Raw genomic sequence first — 15,840 nt, 5'->3', positions numbered from 1 at the left:
ATGAAACAATCAGATGACAATATATGTTGGAAAATAAGAGCATGATGTGGGCTTAGAGATTAGAGCAATAAAAGTCAGAGTTGATACTGTGAGCCTTCATGAGTGTGTCTGTGGTATTAGGAGAGGTGTATTCAGAGGAGAAAACATCTCTGGAAATGCATAAGGATGCCACAATAAAGGGGATGCACAATGATTTTTCTTACCCTAGGTAAAAGTTAAAAGACAGTTTGCAGATTTATATGGAAATTAACATTCATAATGGGAGACCGTGCAAAAGAAGATTTCATATGCAAAAAAAAGGTTGTACTTCTGTGAACCGGTTCTGTTGAAGTATGTTGTTCATAAGGTAGTGTTTGGCCTTCATGATGTAAGTGTGAGCTTTGACATAGCTGTTGGTGTGTGTAGGTATCTACTCAAGCATCGTGTCTGTGGATTTATGGATCCCAGGTTAATCATCTCTTTTAGAGCAGCATGTATTCTGTAGAGGAAGGTCTTGTATGGAATTTTAGTTCTGATTTTTAGCAGTGTATTTTGAAAGTTAATAATCATTGGTCAAGATCCCATTTCCAGCTTGAGGCAACAAAAGGTGAAGACTGCATGTTGGCTTGGAACATTTACTGTCACTCAGCGACCTCAGGCTCTGTGTGCCTGTTCACTCAGCAGCATTGTGAGGACTGAGGTATAACCAGCTGGAGAGTTAACACTTCAGTATTGTCTTTTTCAGAAGTAGTGAACAGAGTTGCTTGGATTTGGGCCACACTTTGCATAATGTAGGTCCAAAAGTACTTGGCAAATGGAAATTTTAAGACTTTTAAGGTGATATTTAGGTTCTTTCACACAAGTCCTCTATTAGAGTAATTTTAGACTATAGGCTGTCATACACTGACTTATTTTAATCAGTTTTGAGTGTACTTACTGAGCAAAACCCCCTCTCTCTGGCACACATGGTGATGTTATGCCTGGTGTAGTGTAAGACTTCCAATCAGACCAGCTTTTTAATGCAATATTTGCCTGTAAGTTATTCCTGTGCTGCTTTCTCCATGATTTCTTGCTGTGGAGAGAGGCTATTACAGTATTGAATTATTTTGGATCCCCAGGGCTACAGAGGTATCCCTTTCAAGAACTGATTAGCAGATGCATCACCATTTCCTTTAATGGAGTTCTTGATGACCAGGATCTCTGGAAAATAAAAAGCAAGTGCCCTAAGCTGAAATTGCCCAATTAATGCATCTGGGAGGAGTTGCTAAAGAACATCCTATGTTAGCCAAGACCAGTCCTGTCCCCGTTGGAAAGCCTGGGAAAGAGGAAGCAAAGGAGCAAGTTTTGACAACAGTTCGAGTGGGTGAAGCAGCTGCAGTGTGCAGGAATCTTGTCAGTCTTGCAGGTGTTTCTTCCTGCTTTGCTCTCTGTGAGGAGAGTTCTAAGGTGTCAGGTTATTTACCAGTTGTCCTTATTCTCTGTGTACTCAGAACTATTGTTTCTGATGAAGCCAATTGTTAGTGGTTTTGAAAAGACAGGAGAATATAATGGTAAGAAAGGGTTTATTCTCTAATCTTGCCTGTCTTGCTTTCCTACGCCTCAGATTTCCTAGCTTTCTCTTCCTTGTCTTTCTGTCCTGTCTATTTTAACTCCTTTCTGAGCAGCAAGGTGTGTTACTCAGCTGTGCGCAGTCCAAGTTAATGCATAGTACAGCAGTTAAATTAGTGTTCTAAAAGACAGGACAGCTGATGGGCAAGGGATAACAGAAGATCAATAGAACACAGCAGACGCTGGTGTTTTCTCAGAAAGGCCAGGAGGGTAGCGCAAATGAATTGTCCTATGAATTGGGCTTTAATATTCATTGCCTGGTGTCCCTGTGGTTTATAAACTGTTGTGCTTTCTGGTCCCTCTGGTGTTGGGTGACAGAAACATTGCAGAAGCATGCCCCTCAGTGCTGGTGAATGTATTGTGTGCCCTGAACCATTTATTTTGTCAATGCAGGTTATTCTGAAGCTGTGAGAAGATGTGATGGTCAAGACTAAAAGACAGTCTCTTAAAAGAGTAAGAAAACACATGCTTGGGAATTGAGGTGCTGGTTTTTTGAAGGGTCGATTTAGGTCTGAAAAATCACTGTGTTGGTTTTTAGTAGCTTATGCAGAGGACTGAGAGCTGTGAGACTCTTACTCTGGATTTCATGTGTTTTGTTAAAATTGTGCTTTAGTTGTGAAATAGGACTGCAGCAATATAAGCACAAACCAGTCTACTGTCTCCTTTGGTACTAGGAATTTCAAAGCAGATGGCGGAGGACTGAAATGTAGATGCAACCTGTCATGAGTTGCAGTGAAGTTCTGATCTGAAATTAAAAAGCTGCAAAAATAATTTTGTTTCACTGGAAGTCAAGATTAAGAGTGAGGACATGAAAATGTCTGTTTTCTGAGCCCAGGTAGGCTCAAAGCATAAGGCTTCTTTGAGATGAAGGGAGATAGTCATGCTCACACACTTGTGATTGTGGTAGCTGATTAGGAAATACTGCTTAATATGTGATATTGAAAGCAGACGGTGAAAGTTTGGCCTTTTTGTCTCTTGGCTTCTAGTTTCAGCAGGCTGTGTTACCTTCTTTCCCGAAACTTCTGAATATCGAGAACCTGCCTGTGCAGGGCTCTGCTGGAATTCTGAGAGCATCCCCCAGCTGAGGCTGGGAACCACAATCATGCAACCAAGTTCCATAATTCCCATAGCATTCCCATACTCCCTGCACACTGATCACCTCCCATCACTTCTTCCTGTCTTTCCTGCCCCAAAGTGGCCAATACAAGGTGAAGATTCCTGCTTTGGTTACCTTCCAAGCTGGGTATTTCCATTATGCTTGCTTAACACCTATCTGTTCTGTTGCTCAGAGGGGTTTCACTTTCTTTCCTAATACACTTGTGTAATGTTTGGGGTTGAACACATGAATAAATGTATTCTGGTGGTAAATGCATGTGATCCACACATTTCTTCTCTTGTTTGTAGCTGCTGTGAAGCTTGATAAGGCTTATCTTTGCAAGACCTTCCCAGCACAGTTCTTGTTGTCTAATCACTTTGACACTGCTTCCTTTTCAACTTGACTTGAAGTGTTAAACAAATGAGTTGGGAAAAAGGGGAAGAACTGGGGGGGAAATAATACTACATTTCTGTCAACTCAAAGATGACTTCTCCATGGGGTTCATCAGAACTTTTGAGGGGGTGTGGAGGCTCTTCCATGATTAAATGGAGAGGAGCTTGTCTCACAATGTGGTGATGAATGCGAAGTGAAAAGATTTCTATCCCATGTTTAGATTTCCACTTGTTGTGTTATTTTTTTGTTTATTTGGGTGTTGGGGTTTTTTTATTTACCCCAAAAGAGCAACTAATCTTGTCTCTAAAGCCTTCGTTATATATAGAAAGGTCCTTAGGGATGGGTGCAGCTTCCTCACGCTTCAGTCATCACTGTTTTGTCAGCTTATCCTGGAAGACAACTGTAGCTACCACCCATGCTTGGCTTCTCTGGCTTGACCTTTCTGATCCATTAAAAGCCTGTCTTGTGCAGCCACACCCCTATGTATGGTGGTGTGTGAGGAAGTGAGTATGTCTATACTCACAAACTCATTAACAGCCCGTGTAATTTGGAGCTCGTGTAGCTGCTTGCCTTTATTTGCTAAACAGATGCATGGTGGCTCTTTTAAGCGTGTACGTAAGAACATTGCCATGTGCATGAAACGAGAATTGCCTGCATAATACAGTAATTGAGCAAGGCAGAGTATGGCTCAAAGACACCTATTTCCCTTTGCCCTTTTGAATCCATCCGGTGGCTTTTGCTGTTCTTTTATCTCCCAGCAAATCAAGACCTTAGAATTGATGACCTAAAATTCATTTCCTTGAAGCAACTTTAATGACACTTCTCTTTCCATGTGTGTGCCCCAGATGTAACCCACATACTGCAGAGTGTAGTTGTTCCTACCTAGTTTGTTCAAGGAGTTGAGACTATGGATATGATTTCTGTCTACAACAGCAGGAACTTTTACACTGTGGAGGTGTTTGCTGGACAAACAGAACACTGACAACGGCAGGTTGTTGAATAGCATTGGATAAGAAGGGGAAGATTTTAGCTCTTTTCCACAGAGCAGTAACTGAAAAGGAGAATGACGGTAAAGAACTTGCCTGAATTCTACTTAAAGTAGAACCAAGGTTCTTAAGAATGAATTAATATTTTTTTCAGATCTTTTTTTCACATTGCACTGTGAATTCAGCAGGCAGATGGGGAGTTGGGGTGTATACTGTCACAAGACATCCACCTTCTGACCTTTTTGTTGCAGCCTGTGAGGTCAGGCTAAATTCCTGGGGAGACCCCAGTCGACTAACATTTGCAAAAGCGAGATCTGTGTATTTTACAGCTCCAGATGTAGCTGATCACAATTTAGTGTGTTTCATCTCTGAAAGAAAGAGGCCTGAAGGAATGATTTCATTTAGAAGCTCTCCCATCATACTAGTTTACCTGAGGTATGCTTTCCATTAGATGAAGACCTGTATCTGTCTTCATGCTACATGAGTGAATTATTCCATGTGGGAACAAACATTTGCTTTCTGAGCTGAGAGGGACTGAGTAAGCGCTGGCTGTGTTGCTTCCTGCATTATTGATCTTTGGAAATTGCTTTTCACCAGAGGTAGTGAGAACACTTTTCAAGGAGTGCTGGAAAGTTCAGAAAAACTGTTACCTAACTTAAAGCTCTCAGGGAGATTCTCAAATAATTGTTTTTAATGTTACATTTGTGGATTGAGAGACCATTTTGGGGTAGATCCATGCTGCTGAAAAAAGGAGAGCATTGTTTGATTTCTTCCTAATATTTGTTTGCTTTTTTTTGGAGAGTATTCACATAAAAAAATATCTTTCTAGATATGTTAACAGTACCCACATTTTGAGAGAGAAAAAGAGAGTATGAAGAATCCTCTCATTGCTTAGAGGTGTGAACAAAAGGGCTTTAAGATACCCAAAGAAATCACTTTGTCTTCATAGTATGCTGATTTTCTTTATGAGGACTAAAGTGTGTTTGTATTCACTTTTATGTGAAAAGATCCTGTTGATTCAGATGGTAGTGAAGTTGTTTTTCTTTCATCTATCTGCCATAGTTTCTTAGCAATTAGGATTAAAAAATATGTTGTGGGAGGTTCTCCTCGTTTTCTGACTCAGTTGGTTTCAATAAGAGCCAAGCCTGTGAAGCAGCTGTTAAGGTCAGGCAGTCTGTAATTGACCTATCAGATGTTGCAATTAAAATGTATCACAGCTTTTAGAAATAGGAGTTACCTCAATAGCTCTTGGGGAAGAAAAGGGAAAAAAAAAACCAACAAAACAACAAACCGTCAGAAAGCTTTAATTTATTAAGCTGATCCATTAATTGTTGCTGTCTTCTGTGTCTAATGCAGGAAGTGGAGGGGAATGCAAATCATGCCAGTGGCTTTGATTTTAGTAGCCTGCTTTTGGCAGGGTGTTCTTTCATGTTCTGGGTAACAAAGTCTTGCCCACGTCTGTCAGTGCATAAGTTCACACCTTGAAAAGTTTAGAGTTGGAAATACTGTGTGAAAAATAAGGAAACATATTTAAGTGAGAACACCAATGTGGATGCTTTTGCCACATAGCTCTACTTCTTTTGCCATATATTTCTGTGGGTTTTGTACAATATTTGAATGTGCTTTTATAGAATGAACAGGAATTTCAGGGTTGCTTCAGTCCTATGCATACCAAAGAGACTATACTGAAATGTGTAGGATAGTTGCAAGGCTGATTGTTGACAAGCTGAAAAACTTCAAGACCCCTTATGTTTTGATAGTGAGTTGGGAGGCTGGGAAAGTCTGGCTTGTTTGTCCTCATGTTTTTAATTGAGCCTCACTTAATATCTTTGCTCATTGAGGTTAGACAAGGTTTGGATTTGTGTGTGTGTGTTTGAAATAAGCAAATACCATCTCCATTTTCACTGTCTCAAGCTGTGCTCACAGTCTCAAGCTGCGCCAGGGGAGATTTAGACTCAAGGTGAGGAGAAAGTTCTTCACCGAGCGAGTCATTTGTCATTGGAATGTGCTGCCCAGGGAGGTGGCGGAGTCACTGTCCCTGGAGGTGTTCAAGAGGAGACTGGATGTGGCACTTGGTGCCATGGTCTAGTCATGAGGTCTGTGGAGACAGGTTGGACTCAATGATCCTCGAGGTCTCTTCCAACCTTAGTTATACTGTGTGATCTTCAACATGAGGAAAAAAGTCAAGTTGTTTGGGGCCATCTAGGTTCCATTTCAGTCTTGTGGAGATCTTTCTATCTTGGGTATTCACCTGTCATCACTCAGCCCTGTGTCCTCCAGTTGGAAAGCTGCAATGCTGCTGAACTTTTGCGTTTTAGTTTCTAGGTATTTGAGCTGAACATAAATCTGAATGAAATGAGATGAATGTTGCCTTAAGCAGAGAGAAATGTCTGGTACTTGCCAATTATGGGTTTGACATTTTGTTTCCCTGCTCTTCTTGGAAGGTTTCTTCAGAGTTGACTTTACATTTTGTTAACTTTTTATGGATCCTTCTGTGAATTCAAAGTTACAGGAATTTAAAGCATGGAAGCTGATATTAGGAGTTTATGATCTCTGCACTTCTTGCTTAGAATGTGTTGTGTGATTCTTCATCTGCTTTAACTTGGTTCTTTGTTGTTGCTGTTTTAAGAAGTGGTTCTTTATGGTCTTAATTGTTTGCAATGCTCTGTGGACACTACTCTTCAGTGAGGTGCCTTAGAACAAAGTTTTTCTCACCATCCTAATTTTATTGAAACTCCAAAAGCCACAATGACCTGCTCAGGGCTTTCAGAGAAGTCTGGAAATGTAGCTATTTCCTTCCAAAATTAGATCATGAAGAGCTTTTTATGTTCTTGTGGTGCTGATTTATGCTTCTTGCCTTTGCAGTTTCCAGGTAGCGTGAAGTGCTGGTAATACCTTTCTCCATTAATTTTTCATGGAATCCAATAACAGACAAGACTCCTCAATGAATGGCATAGAGCTGTTGCCAAGGCTGCTTCTCTAAGCACTGGGAACAATTTTCTTCAAGAAACCTTGCAGAGAAATCTGACTTTTGGGTTGAATTACATTTGAATTATTTTTATCCCATCGCTTCTCAAACTCAATTGCAGCTCTGAAGGGATTTTTGCATGTTACAAAATCCTATTTATTGACCTTTACCTAAGATTTTTCCGTCCTTTGGACCCTCTGGGGATTATGCCTGCAAAAACATCTGAACAATCCCATTCTATTCTGTCTGGAATGCATTTTCTGCATTTATCAGACACTTTGCTTTCCTTGGGCGGATGAGATGCAAGGAAGTAAGTGACTGTAATCAACATGCCCTTTTCTAGCAGTAGTTCCCTATGTTAACAGTTGTAGCTTGCTATGTATCTTCAGGTACCTTAGGTTAATTAACTTTCATGTGTTTCGTACAGCCACCTTTCTAGTTAGGTCTGAATACTTTCTTTTTGGTTTTAAATGCAGATGCAGCCTTCTGCCTCTGATAGACAATTTAAGCTCTCTTAAAGTAGCCTGGCTTTGATTAGTTCTTGTTTTGTTTTGTGGCCTACTGCCTGAGGATCCAAAAGTTGAAGTACCACCAGAGCTGGAGAAGGAGAAGGATCAGAAACCATCCTGGGTAATGACTGCATTGTGCCTGGGACAGGCCAAGGTCCTAGGCATTTGAAGCCATCTGCATTTCTAGAGGGAATTCTGGTTTTCTTGACCTTCTCACTGGATCTGGGGTGGTTGCAAAGGCAACAGCGATAACCTGTACTGGAATAGCTGGAGGTAATGTGCTGTTTTTAGCTGAAGCTGTCTTGGTGAAAACTCAACAGATGTCAGTGAGTGAGTAACCTGAGTGAGTAGCCTTCTGTAAACAACAACATAGACATTTCCTTCAGCTGAAACATATTGACACATCTCTTCCCAAGAGGCATGCAGAGATGTTCACAGATGCCTGGCACTGTAGCTTTCAGGGATATGTGACATCAATGTCCATCAGGGTTCTGTAGCAATAGGTTTTGAAATTTAATTTTTTTGAAGAGTTACTACCTTGCTACTTAGGATGTGTGCTTGGTCCAAACCTAAATAATTTGAAGTATTAATCTCTTTAGTCCTGTTCAGTGAAAGTGGAGAACAACCCCTTCTCTAAATCAGAAAACGGCTCTGAGAAGAAACCATGATTGTATACTAAATTTTATCCTCTTGGGCTAAAAAGCTTTAAAGCACCTTGCAAAACATGAAATTAAAATGAAGGTTGTAACTATGAAGTAGAAAATTTGATGACTCATTAAAAAAAAATCCACTGGAAAAAATAGCTTTTAATGATACCTATTGAGTATGGTTTGTAAATCTGTAGATTCCATTCCTTTTTTAATGATCTTTCACAACTCATTTGACATAGTGGTATAGACTTGGAGTTACTAATTGGTGCTGCTGCTCAGTGTATCTGTGTTTAGCTTCACATGGAGGAGCATAGTTATTTTTAATATCATTTCTGCTGTTTCCACACAAAGTTGTATGGTAATTGTTTTAACTTTGCAGTTGCTCTGTTGTGGGTATAAGGGAACTATTAAAAGGCCTCTTTGAACTGTTACATGTTGAGTGTTTTGGGAGGAGAAGATGCTATTTGTTGCTTGTAATTATGAGTGATAAAGAAAGAAGAATGAAGTAGTCTCTAGGAGAAGATGAGAAAAGAGGCAGTAAAACCTGCTAGAATTTTTTTTCTCATTGTGCCAACTGGAAGTAAACAAAGTGGTGCAGTTTGAATCTCCTGCAAAGAGCAGTTAGATATTATTGAAAGCGACTTTAGAGTTGACTACGGTAAAAGCAGCTTTTTGCTGTTACAGCAGTTCTTTTCACAGTGTTTTACTAACATCTGTATTACTCAGAGCATTAAGGAGCTTCTCCAGTAGTATTGCAATTGGTTGGGAAATATTTTGTGTTAAAATTGAGCTCTTGGAGAGCTGCAGATTAAGATCTTGTTTCTGGGCTCAGCTTCTAGCCAACATTACAAATACTTGCTCTGTGCCTTTTTCAGCTTCTCCTTTGAATTTCAGAGGTGCAGTTCTGTTGCGGAATTGGACCTGTAGTGATTGGGAAGTGCTACAGTGATAGGATGGTAAGGCAACAACCTCTAAGCATGTAATCAGGCTGCTGAACTGCACAAGTCTTTCTTGCCTCAGTGTTGACAGGCTTCAGCTCCTGGCTCTGGCAGCTTGGAAGTGCTGCTCTGACTGCCAGAGGGCTGTTTCTGGATGGTTTTCTGTCTCACACCGCAGCGGATTTGCTGCTGCCCTGTTCTTAATGTAGTGCTGCCTTCTGAGACTGTGTCTTCCTTCTCAAGGCACTGGGTTGCCTTTGAGTTACAGGCCAGAGGGATGAGAAGCCTGTCCTGCAATTGCAATTTGTTTTGTTGGCAGAAAGCTCCTGGCTTCTGTGTTTCTCCATGTTCTTGTTTTCAAAAGAATAAATGCCTCAATGTGTTGCAAATTAAAGTGATGCTTCTCTGCCCCTGTTTGCTGTTCTTCTAGGACTTACTGCATGTTTTGTTTTAAGCTTTAACTTCTTTTGTTTTCTCTGTTTGGAAGAATGCTCACTTTCTTATAAATATCCCTTCATTTCAGCCTTCAGAAAAGAATTAAATAGAAAGAGCTTAACTTTTCCTGAGTTTCCAGTCAACCTTTGACTGCTTACCTTTTTGTTTGTCAAAACTAGATTGCAGTGCAGCTTTATGAAGTTTTTGGTGTAAGTGACATGTCATGGAAGGAGAACAGGAAGGAATAATAATGCAATCTTTACCAGTGATGGCAGAGAAAGTAATGTGGTAGTTGACCTTTCTTAGGTCTTTGGGGGAAATGTTAATATAGAACAGACTCGCATAGCTAACATGAAACAGTTTGTGTTTGATTATTTTCCTCACTCCTGCCGAACTTGCTGGCTTACCTGTGGTCTGGGAGAGGTTTATAGCTTTCATTAAAGCATCATCCCATTGGCAATACTTTTTAAAACTTGCTTAGGGTTTGTCATTGAAGTATCCCTAAGAATGCCTAAACACTGTCTATTTAACCTGGATCGTTCTTACATTAAAAGTATTTGCACAAAAATATAATTATTTGTTTCGTTATGAGGCTCAGAGAACTCCCGAGGGAGGTATTTTAGGTGGTCACCAGCTTAGTTGTGATAACCTGGTTGACCTCTGTTAGAGATGTCTGTTTGTTATAGTTCGTGGTAGGTGGCATAATCTCGTGTGGCTGTCCTCCAAGTGCTGACTAGTTTTGCACACACTGGACTCCATTCTTTTAATAGTACCTGATACTGGTATAAAATTTCATATTGATATTTAGTTTCTGTGCTCAGATTTAAAACAGGTTTTGTTCCTCTGCCCTCTCTCCCTCTTTGTATCTCAAATCCAGTTGTGTGAACTTGCAAGGTGAAGCAAAGCTCTTTTCTGACTCCTGTTAGAAAGTGAGCTTTAAAGTATTATCTTCAGGCTGGGTAACTGGATCCCTGACACAAGGATTTCACAGGGCTATTGTGTGCTGGTAATTACCAGCACTTTGTATGGAGTTCATTTAAAAGTAATGACTAGTGGATGGAAAAGGAATAATGGATGTTAACCATAGAATACATTAACTTGAGGAGGTGCCAGGGGAATTTAATTTGTTGTAATTAGAAATTTGAATGGGGATAGAAAGGGATGCTGAAATTTGGGATTTGTATCTTTTTTTGTCTTTTATGCCATAAATCTGTCAAATGAGATGAAATTTAGGTGTTAGATAATCTCCCAGTAGCTGTGGTTACTGCTTCAGTGAGGTTGTTCTGGGTTAAATGGGAATTGGCTTTCTAGGCAATTATTGGACCAACCAGTCACAAAGAAAAAATGCTTTTTACCAGTCTGGGTGATGGCTGTTTGCCAGAGCAGGAGGTGCCTGTTGAAAGAGTGATGGCCCAGAAAGGTTATTGGGTAAGCAGAGGCATAAGCAGTTAGGAACATCTTCCCTTTGAACAGTGATGGCAGTCTGCATGAAGTCAGATTGTGGCATTATCAATAATCAAATTAGCAGCTTCCTGAATAGCATTCAGGGCTTGTCCTGATGCAACTGCCAGAGCCATGGGAAAATATTGCAGTGCTTTTTAAAAACTACTTCTCTGCTTAGCAGGAAAGGAATTTCTGCTTTGTGGAAAATGCTGGGTTTGGTCTGCGTTTAGTAGCAGCGAGCCGAGAAAAGACCTTGACAAGTTTTGAATGTAGCAGCAGTTTTGTTTATGGGAATGTTTTCCAGCATACCCTTTCCCCTCGTGTGGCTGTTGCATTAAGCAATGGGATTGGAGTAGTTGGCTCTTGCAGTGTGTGAATGCCATTACCCAGTCCTGTCCTGTTTCTTCAACTGAGTGATTATGAAACCCATGGAATTTCTCTTCTGAATAACTCTGACCTGTCTAAATCAAACTGTGTGTGGGGTGGATAAAATAAGTGTGGTGTATGCAACTTCGACCTGTTCTTCTAAGTTAGTTCCTGTGGGTTAGTTGATTACCTTTCTAAATCATTAATGTGAAGATTACTGCTTTGCTTTATCTGTAAAGCTGATTGTGTAGTTGCCTAAACCAGGCATTTCTATGCAGCCTGTTTTCTCAAAGCTGTGAGGTAGGTGATTTCTGGGGCTCAGCTGAAGAAGGGTGGGGTGTTTGTTTGTCCACTGCAGGGAAGAGGAAGAGGGTTTGCCAGTTCTGGAGAGGGCAAAAGGACAGAGCCCTTGGGTGCCTGGCTATTTCTGTAAACACTCCCCATTAGTCATTGTTGGTGAGCTAAGGGCACATGTCACTGTAGTGACACTTCTAAAAGGTGTCATGGCCTAACTCGGCTCAGTGCTGCCCAGCACCTGGTCTCTCCCTGGGTGTGCTGGTGGTCAGCAGGTGCATCACTGCCTGCTGGAGCTGTGTTGTCATCCGGCTGGAAACACGTCCTCAGCTCCTGTACCCTGCTGCCTTGCTTCTCAGAGGCAAGGGGCTGGGAGGGAAAGCTTTTTTGTTCCCAGGCAGCATCTGCTCTTTACCTGCTTGCTGTTTCCTCTTGTTGTAGTGCTTTTAAAGCAATGCCTGTAGGTGAGGATAATAAACTGCTGTTATGTGGGTGCAGTGCCTGCGCATAAAAGTGGAACTGCTATTAGTTGGTTAGTAACTCACTTCACTCTGCAAAAGCATTCAAAGTTCAAAGCTGTGGGAGAAAGGAATTTTTTTTTTTGAGCACTCTCCTTCCCTTCCATGTAAAAGATCATGTTTTGAATAATTTGAAGCCTGGGGATCTAAGATTATAACTTATAAAACTGTTCCCACACATCTTCATAATCAACAACAACAACAAAGAAAACCTAAAGAGGCAGCCAGAGGAGGTGGGGGGACAGTGTGGCTTTCAAAAGAAGGATCAATGAAAACCTGTTTCTGCAAGTATTGATGTAATCTGCAGTCAGTCAGTTCATAATTGTGCCCCTTCAAATGGTAGACTGGGACCATCACGTCTTCAAACAACTGGGGGAGGAGAAAAGGGGGAAGCAATGAGTGAGGAAAACAGGTGGAGATCAGTAAGAAGTGAATGTTTGAATGTTCAAAAACCTGATGATATTAAATATGTTTGTTATCAAAACTTAACACTTGCTGGAAGAGCTCTCAGTAGTGGTAGCAGTGGAAGAAGTCAGGGATATCATTCTCGTATTTGTGGTGGAAAAGCTTCTCAATATTTGCTTTGGAAAAAAAACCCCAAACAAATCCCTGGCAGTAAAAATGAGAAATTATGCCTAGGAATGGAGTGGAAACATGAGCTTCCAGAGAGCAGGGGAAATCTCCCCTATTCTGTGTCTCTGGGGGAGAAATAACTCAGTAGGGTATCTGTTGGGTTTGAGTTGCTAAGGACTTAGAAATATGTAGAGAGAATGCAACTGTTGTAATGCCAATTGAAATCAGAATGATGTGATGAAATATCTGCTGGTGGCCCAAACAGATGTGCTCTCTTAAATAGCATTGCCATGGCTTTTTAATGTACCAGTTGTCTCAAAATTCAATACAAGATACAGCAAATGTATCTGCTGCTTGCTTTTGTTGTTGTGGGATTTGGTTTGGTTTAGTTTGGGGGGTTTTGTCTGCTAAAAATGATGTCACATTCTTGGAAGATCATCTCAGAGGGGTTGGCAATGCTCTTCATTCCTATCCATGATTACCAATTATTCTGAACATGTTTTTTCCCTTGTCTTTCTTTTAATGTATTCTTGTGTCCAGTGATACTAAGAATGAGGCAGATGTGAAGGGGATATTAACTACAACAAAGATATGTTTCATTCAATGAAATAAATGTACAGTCAATTTCTATAGCAATAATTTTCCATCATTTTACTAGATTGCTTCAAATCCCCTGAGGTGAAGTGTGTCCAGAGTTTTAAGATCCAACCCAGCTCTTGCGCTGGGCTTAGTGCTTGAAAATAAGGGTGCTTGAGGAGGGGAAAAAAGGCATTTAACAAAATATTACCTTTTCTTCACAGGCTCTGACACATCTCTGGGACCTGCAATGACAAGTCAGAACAGTAGCCATGCAGAGAAAACTGGTGAAATGTCCTCAAAGCAGTCAGCACCAAAAGTGCAGGTCCAACGATCTGTCTCCCGAGAAACCATCACAATTCATTTCTCTGCATTTGGGAAGGAGAAAGAAGAGGAGGAAGAGGAGTTTAAAGAATTTCTTGGTGAGGAACTAGATGACCAAAGCATTGTAACAGCACTTGAAGCCAAGGAAGACCTCTGCTTTGAGCATACTGGCCATGATTTTTCTGGTCCAGCTACCTCGCTTGACATGGCCAACTCTGCATCACTACTGTCCTCATCACCTGCAATTCTGCCAACTGCAGAGACTGTGAAGCTGTTGGATTCTCCTTCCACATCCCAAGTATTCAATGCAGTGCCACTAGTCCTGTCTCCATCATCACAAACATGTCAAACTGTCAGCTTGTCAGGTGCATCACCACCTGTGGAACAGAAATCCAGTCTATCATCTTCCCCATCCTCATCCCCTTCCAGATCAGGTGTCTGCTCTAGTGGATCATCCACAATTTCTACTTCAAAGCCTTTTAAGGGTTTAGTCAAGTCCCTTTCAACAGATGTGGAACCAAAAGAACCTACCCCACCGATGCGACATAGACAGTTAATGAAAACCTTAGTGAAATCTCTGTCCACAGACACTTCCAAACCAGAAGCTGAAGCTGTGTCTTACAGGCCACCTGACTCAAAGCTGAACTTACATTTGTTCAAACAGTTCACTCAACCTCGAGCCACTGGTGGCGATTCTAAAACTGCCCCCTCATCTCCATTAACATCTCCCTCTGATACCCGGTCCTTTTTTAAAGTCCCTGAAATGGAGGCTAAAATTGAAGATACTAAAAGACGCCTTTCTGAAGTAATCTATGAGCCTCTTCAGCTGCTTAGTAAAATAATGGGTGATGAAAGTAGTAGCCACAGGCCCAAAGCCTTATCTTCAAGTGCTTCAGAACTCTCAAACCTTTCCAGTTTGAATGGCCATTTAGAAAGCAATAACAACTACAGCATTAAGGAGGAAGAATGTGATTCTGAAGGGGACTTCTGTGGGAGCAACTCTAACCTGAGTAGGAATGATCAGTCAAAAGTGGCTGAGGAACACCCAAAAGAGACCGAGACCAAAAGCTCTCAGTCTGTAAGCACAAAGGACGTGAGTTCAAAAATTTCACTCGTACTTGAAAAATGTTCACTGTCTGCACTAGCAAGCAGAGAGGATGAGGAGTTTTGTGAACTGTATTCTGAGGACTTTTCCTTGCTGGAGGATGAAAGCAAAACTGATAAACCTACTGAAACTTCACTTGATCAAGAGATGACTGAGGAGAATGGTACTGTGCTCAGTAGTGAAGATGAAAATAATTTGTATGTGCAACAGCCTAAAATACCAGTGAAAACTTTGTACTTCTTAACACTGTTAGTCTATGCTTACTTTATTATCCCTCTCCCTGGCTACTTAAGTGGACTCTTCTTTGGAATGGCCCTTGGATTTATGATAGCTGTTTGTGTGATTTGGCTTCTTACGCCTCGCACTCATGAATATACCAAATTGCATAACAGTAGGAAAAAGCAATGGAATACAGGAGCTCTAGACATCAAAGAACCTGAAATATTGAAGGTGAGTGGCAAAGTAAAGCAGAGTGGGCCTTCTGAAGCTGTTTTCTGCGATGCCTGTGTTCCACAGACCCAGCTGTTCTCTGGGGCTGGGTCACTTGGTAGCTGGGATGGAGGTGACCTGCTGCCTCTGGAAGCCAGTTCAGCCTCTGCTGGCTAACAAACAGGCCAGACCCTGTTGGGTTTGCAATAGTAGATGTGACCTTTGCTATAAAAGCCTCACTGCCCAGTATTCCAGATTAGTTACCAGTCTGGTGGTCAGGCACTTTCTCCTAGATTCAGCTGTGAATTCAGAGCAACTGCTGACCTTTATAAAGAGGGATCACAGGATCAGTGTAAATGGCAAGCAGCTGTGGGGTAGCATATGACTATGGTCATTGTCCTCCCTGAATTACTAAATTTCTTATTTTAACAACTTTGCTAGTATGAAAAAGACCCATCATACAGTCACTCCTCTCCCACACAAGGAAATCCATTGTTGCTTCAGTAGTTGCGGAAAATCCATCTGTTGCTAGCATGTTATGGTAACATAACTTCTCTGTTTTGCATTGCAAAATGGTTTCCCCAGGCCCTGAATCTTTTGTTCCAGTTTGTTTTTGCAAAGAGGGGGATGGAGGTATTTCTGCTAAAATT

General features: G+C 41.1%; 1 protein-coding gene across 4 annotated transcripts in view; it reads left to right on the top strand.

The window, feature by feature from the left end:
• The window catches only part of TEX2 (testis expressed 2), a 49,981-nt gene that overhangs the window by 11,357 nt on the left and 22,784 nt on the right, over positions 1–15,840 (top strand). For 3 of the 4 annotated variants that reach the window (XM_054171084.1, XM_054171086.1, XM_054171083.1), the window contains exon 2: positions 13,557–15,211. In XM_054171084.1, coding sequence (XP_054027059.1) covers positions 13,583–15,211 — 1,629 coding nt within the window. In that variant the 5' untranslated portion in view covers positions 13,557–13,582. Of the gene's footprint in view, positions 1–2,763; positions 2,796–13,556; positions 15,212–15,840 lie in introns of those variants that run through there. The other variant, XM_054171085.1, reaches the window with a different exon arrangement.

The sequence above is a fragment of the Dryobates pubescens genome, chromosome 20 (genome assembly GCF_014839835.1).
Source record: "Dryobates pubescens isolate bDryPub1 chromosome 20, bDryPub1.pri, whole genome shotgun sequence".
NCBI classification, from domain to species: domain Eukaryota; kingdom Metazoa; phylum Chordata; class Aves; order Piciformes; family Picidae; genus Dryobates; species Dryobates pubescens.
This window is presented reverse-complemented; position numbering and strand designations above follow the sequence as displayed.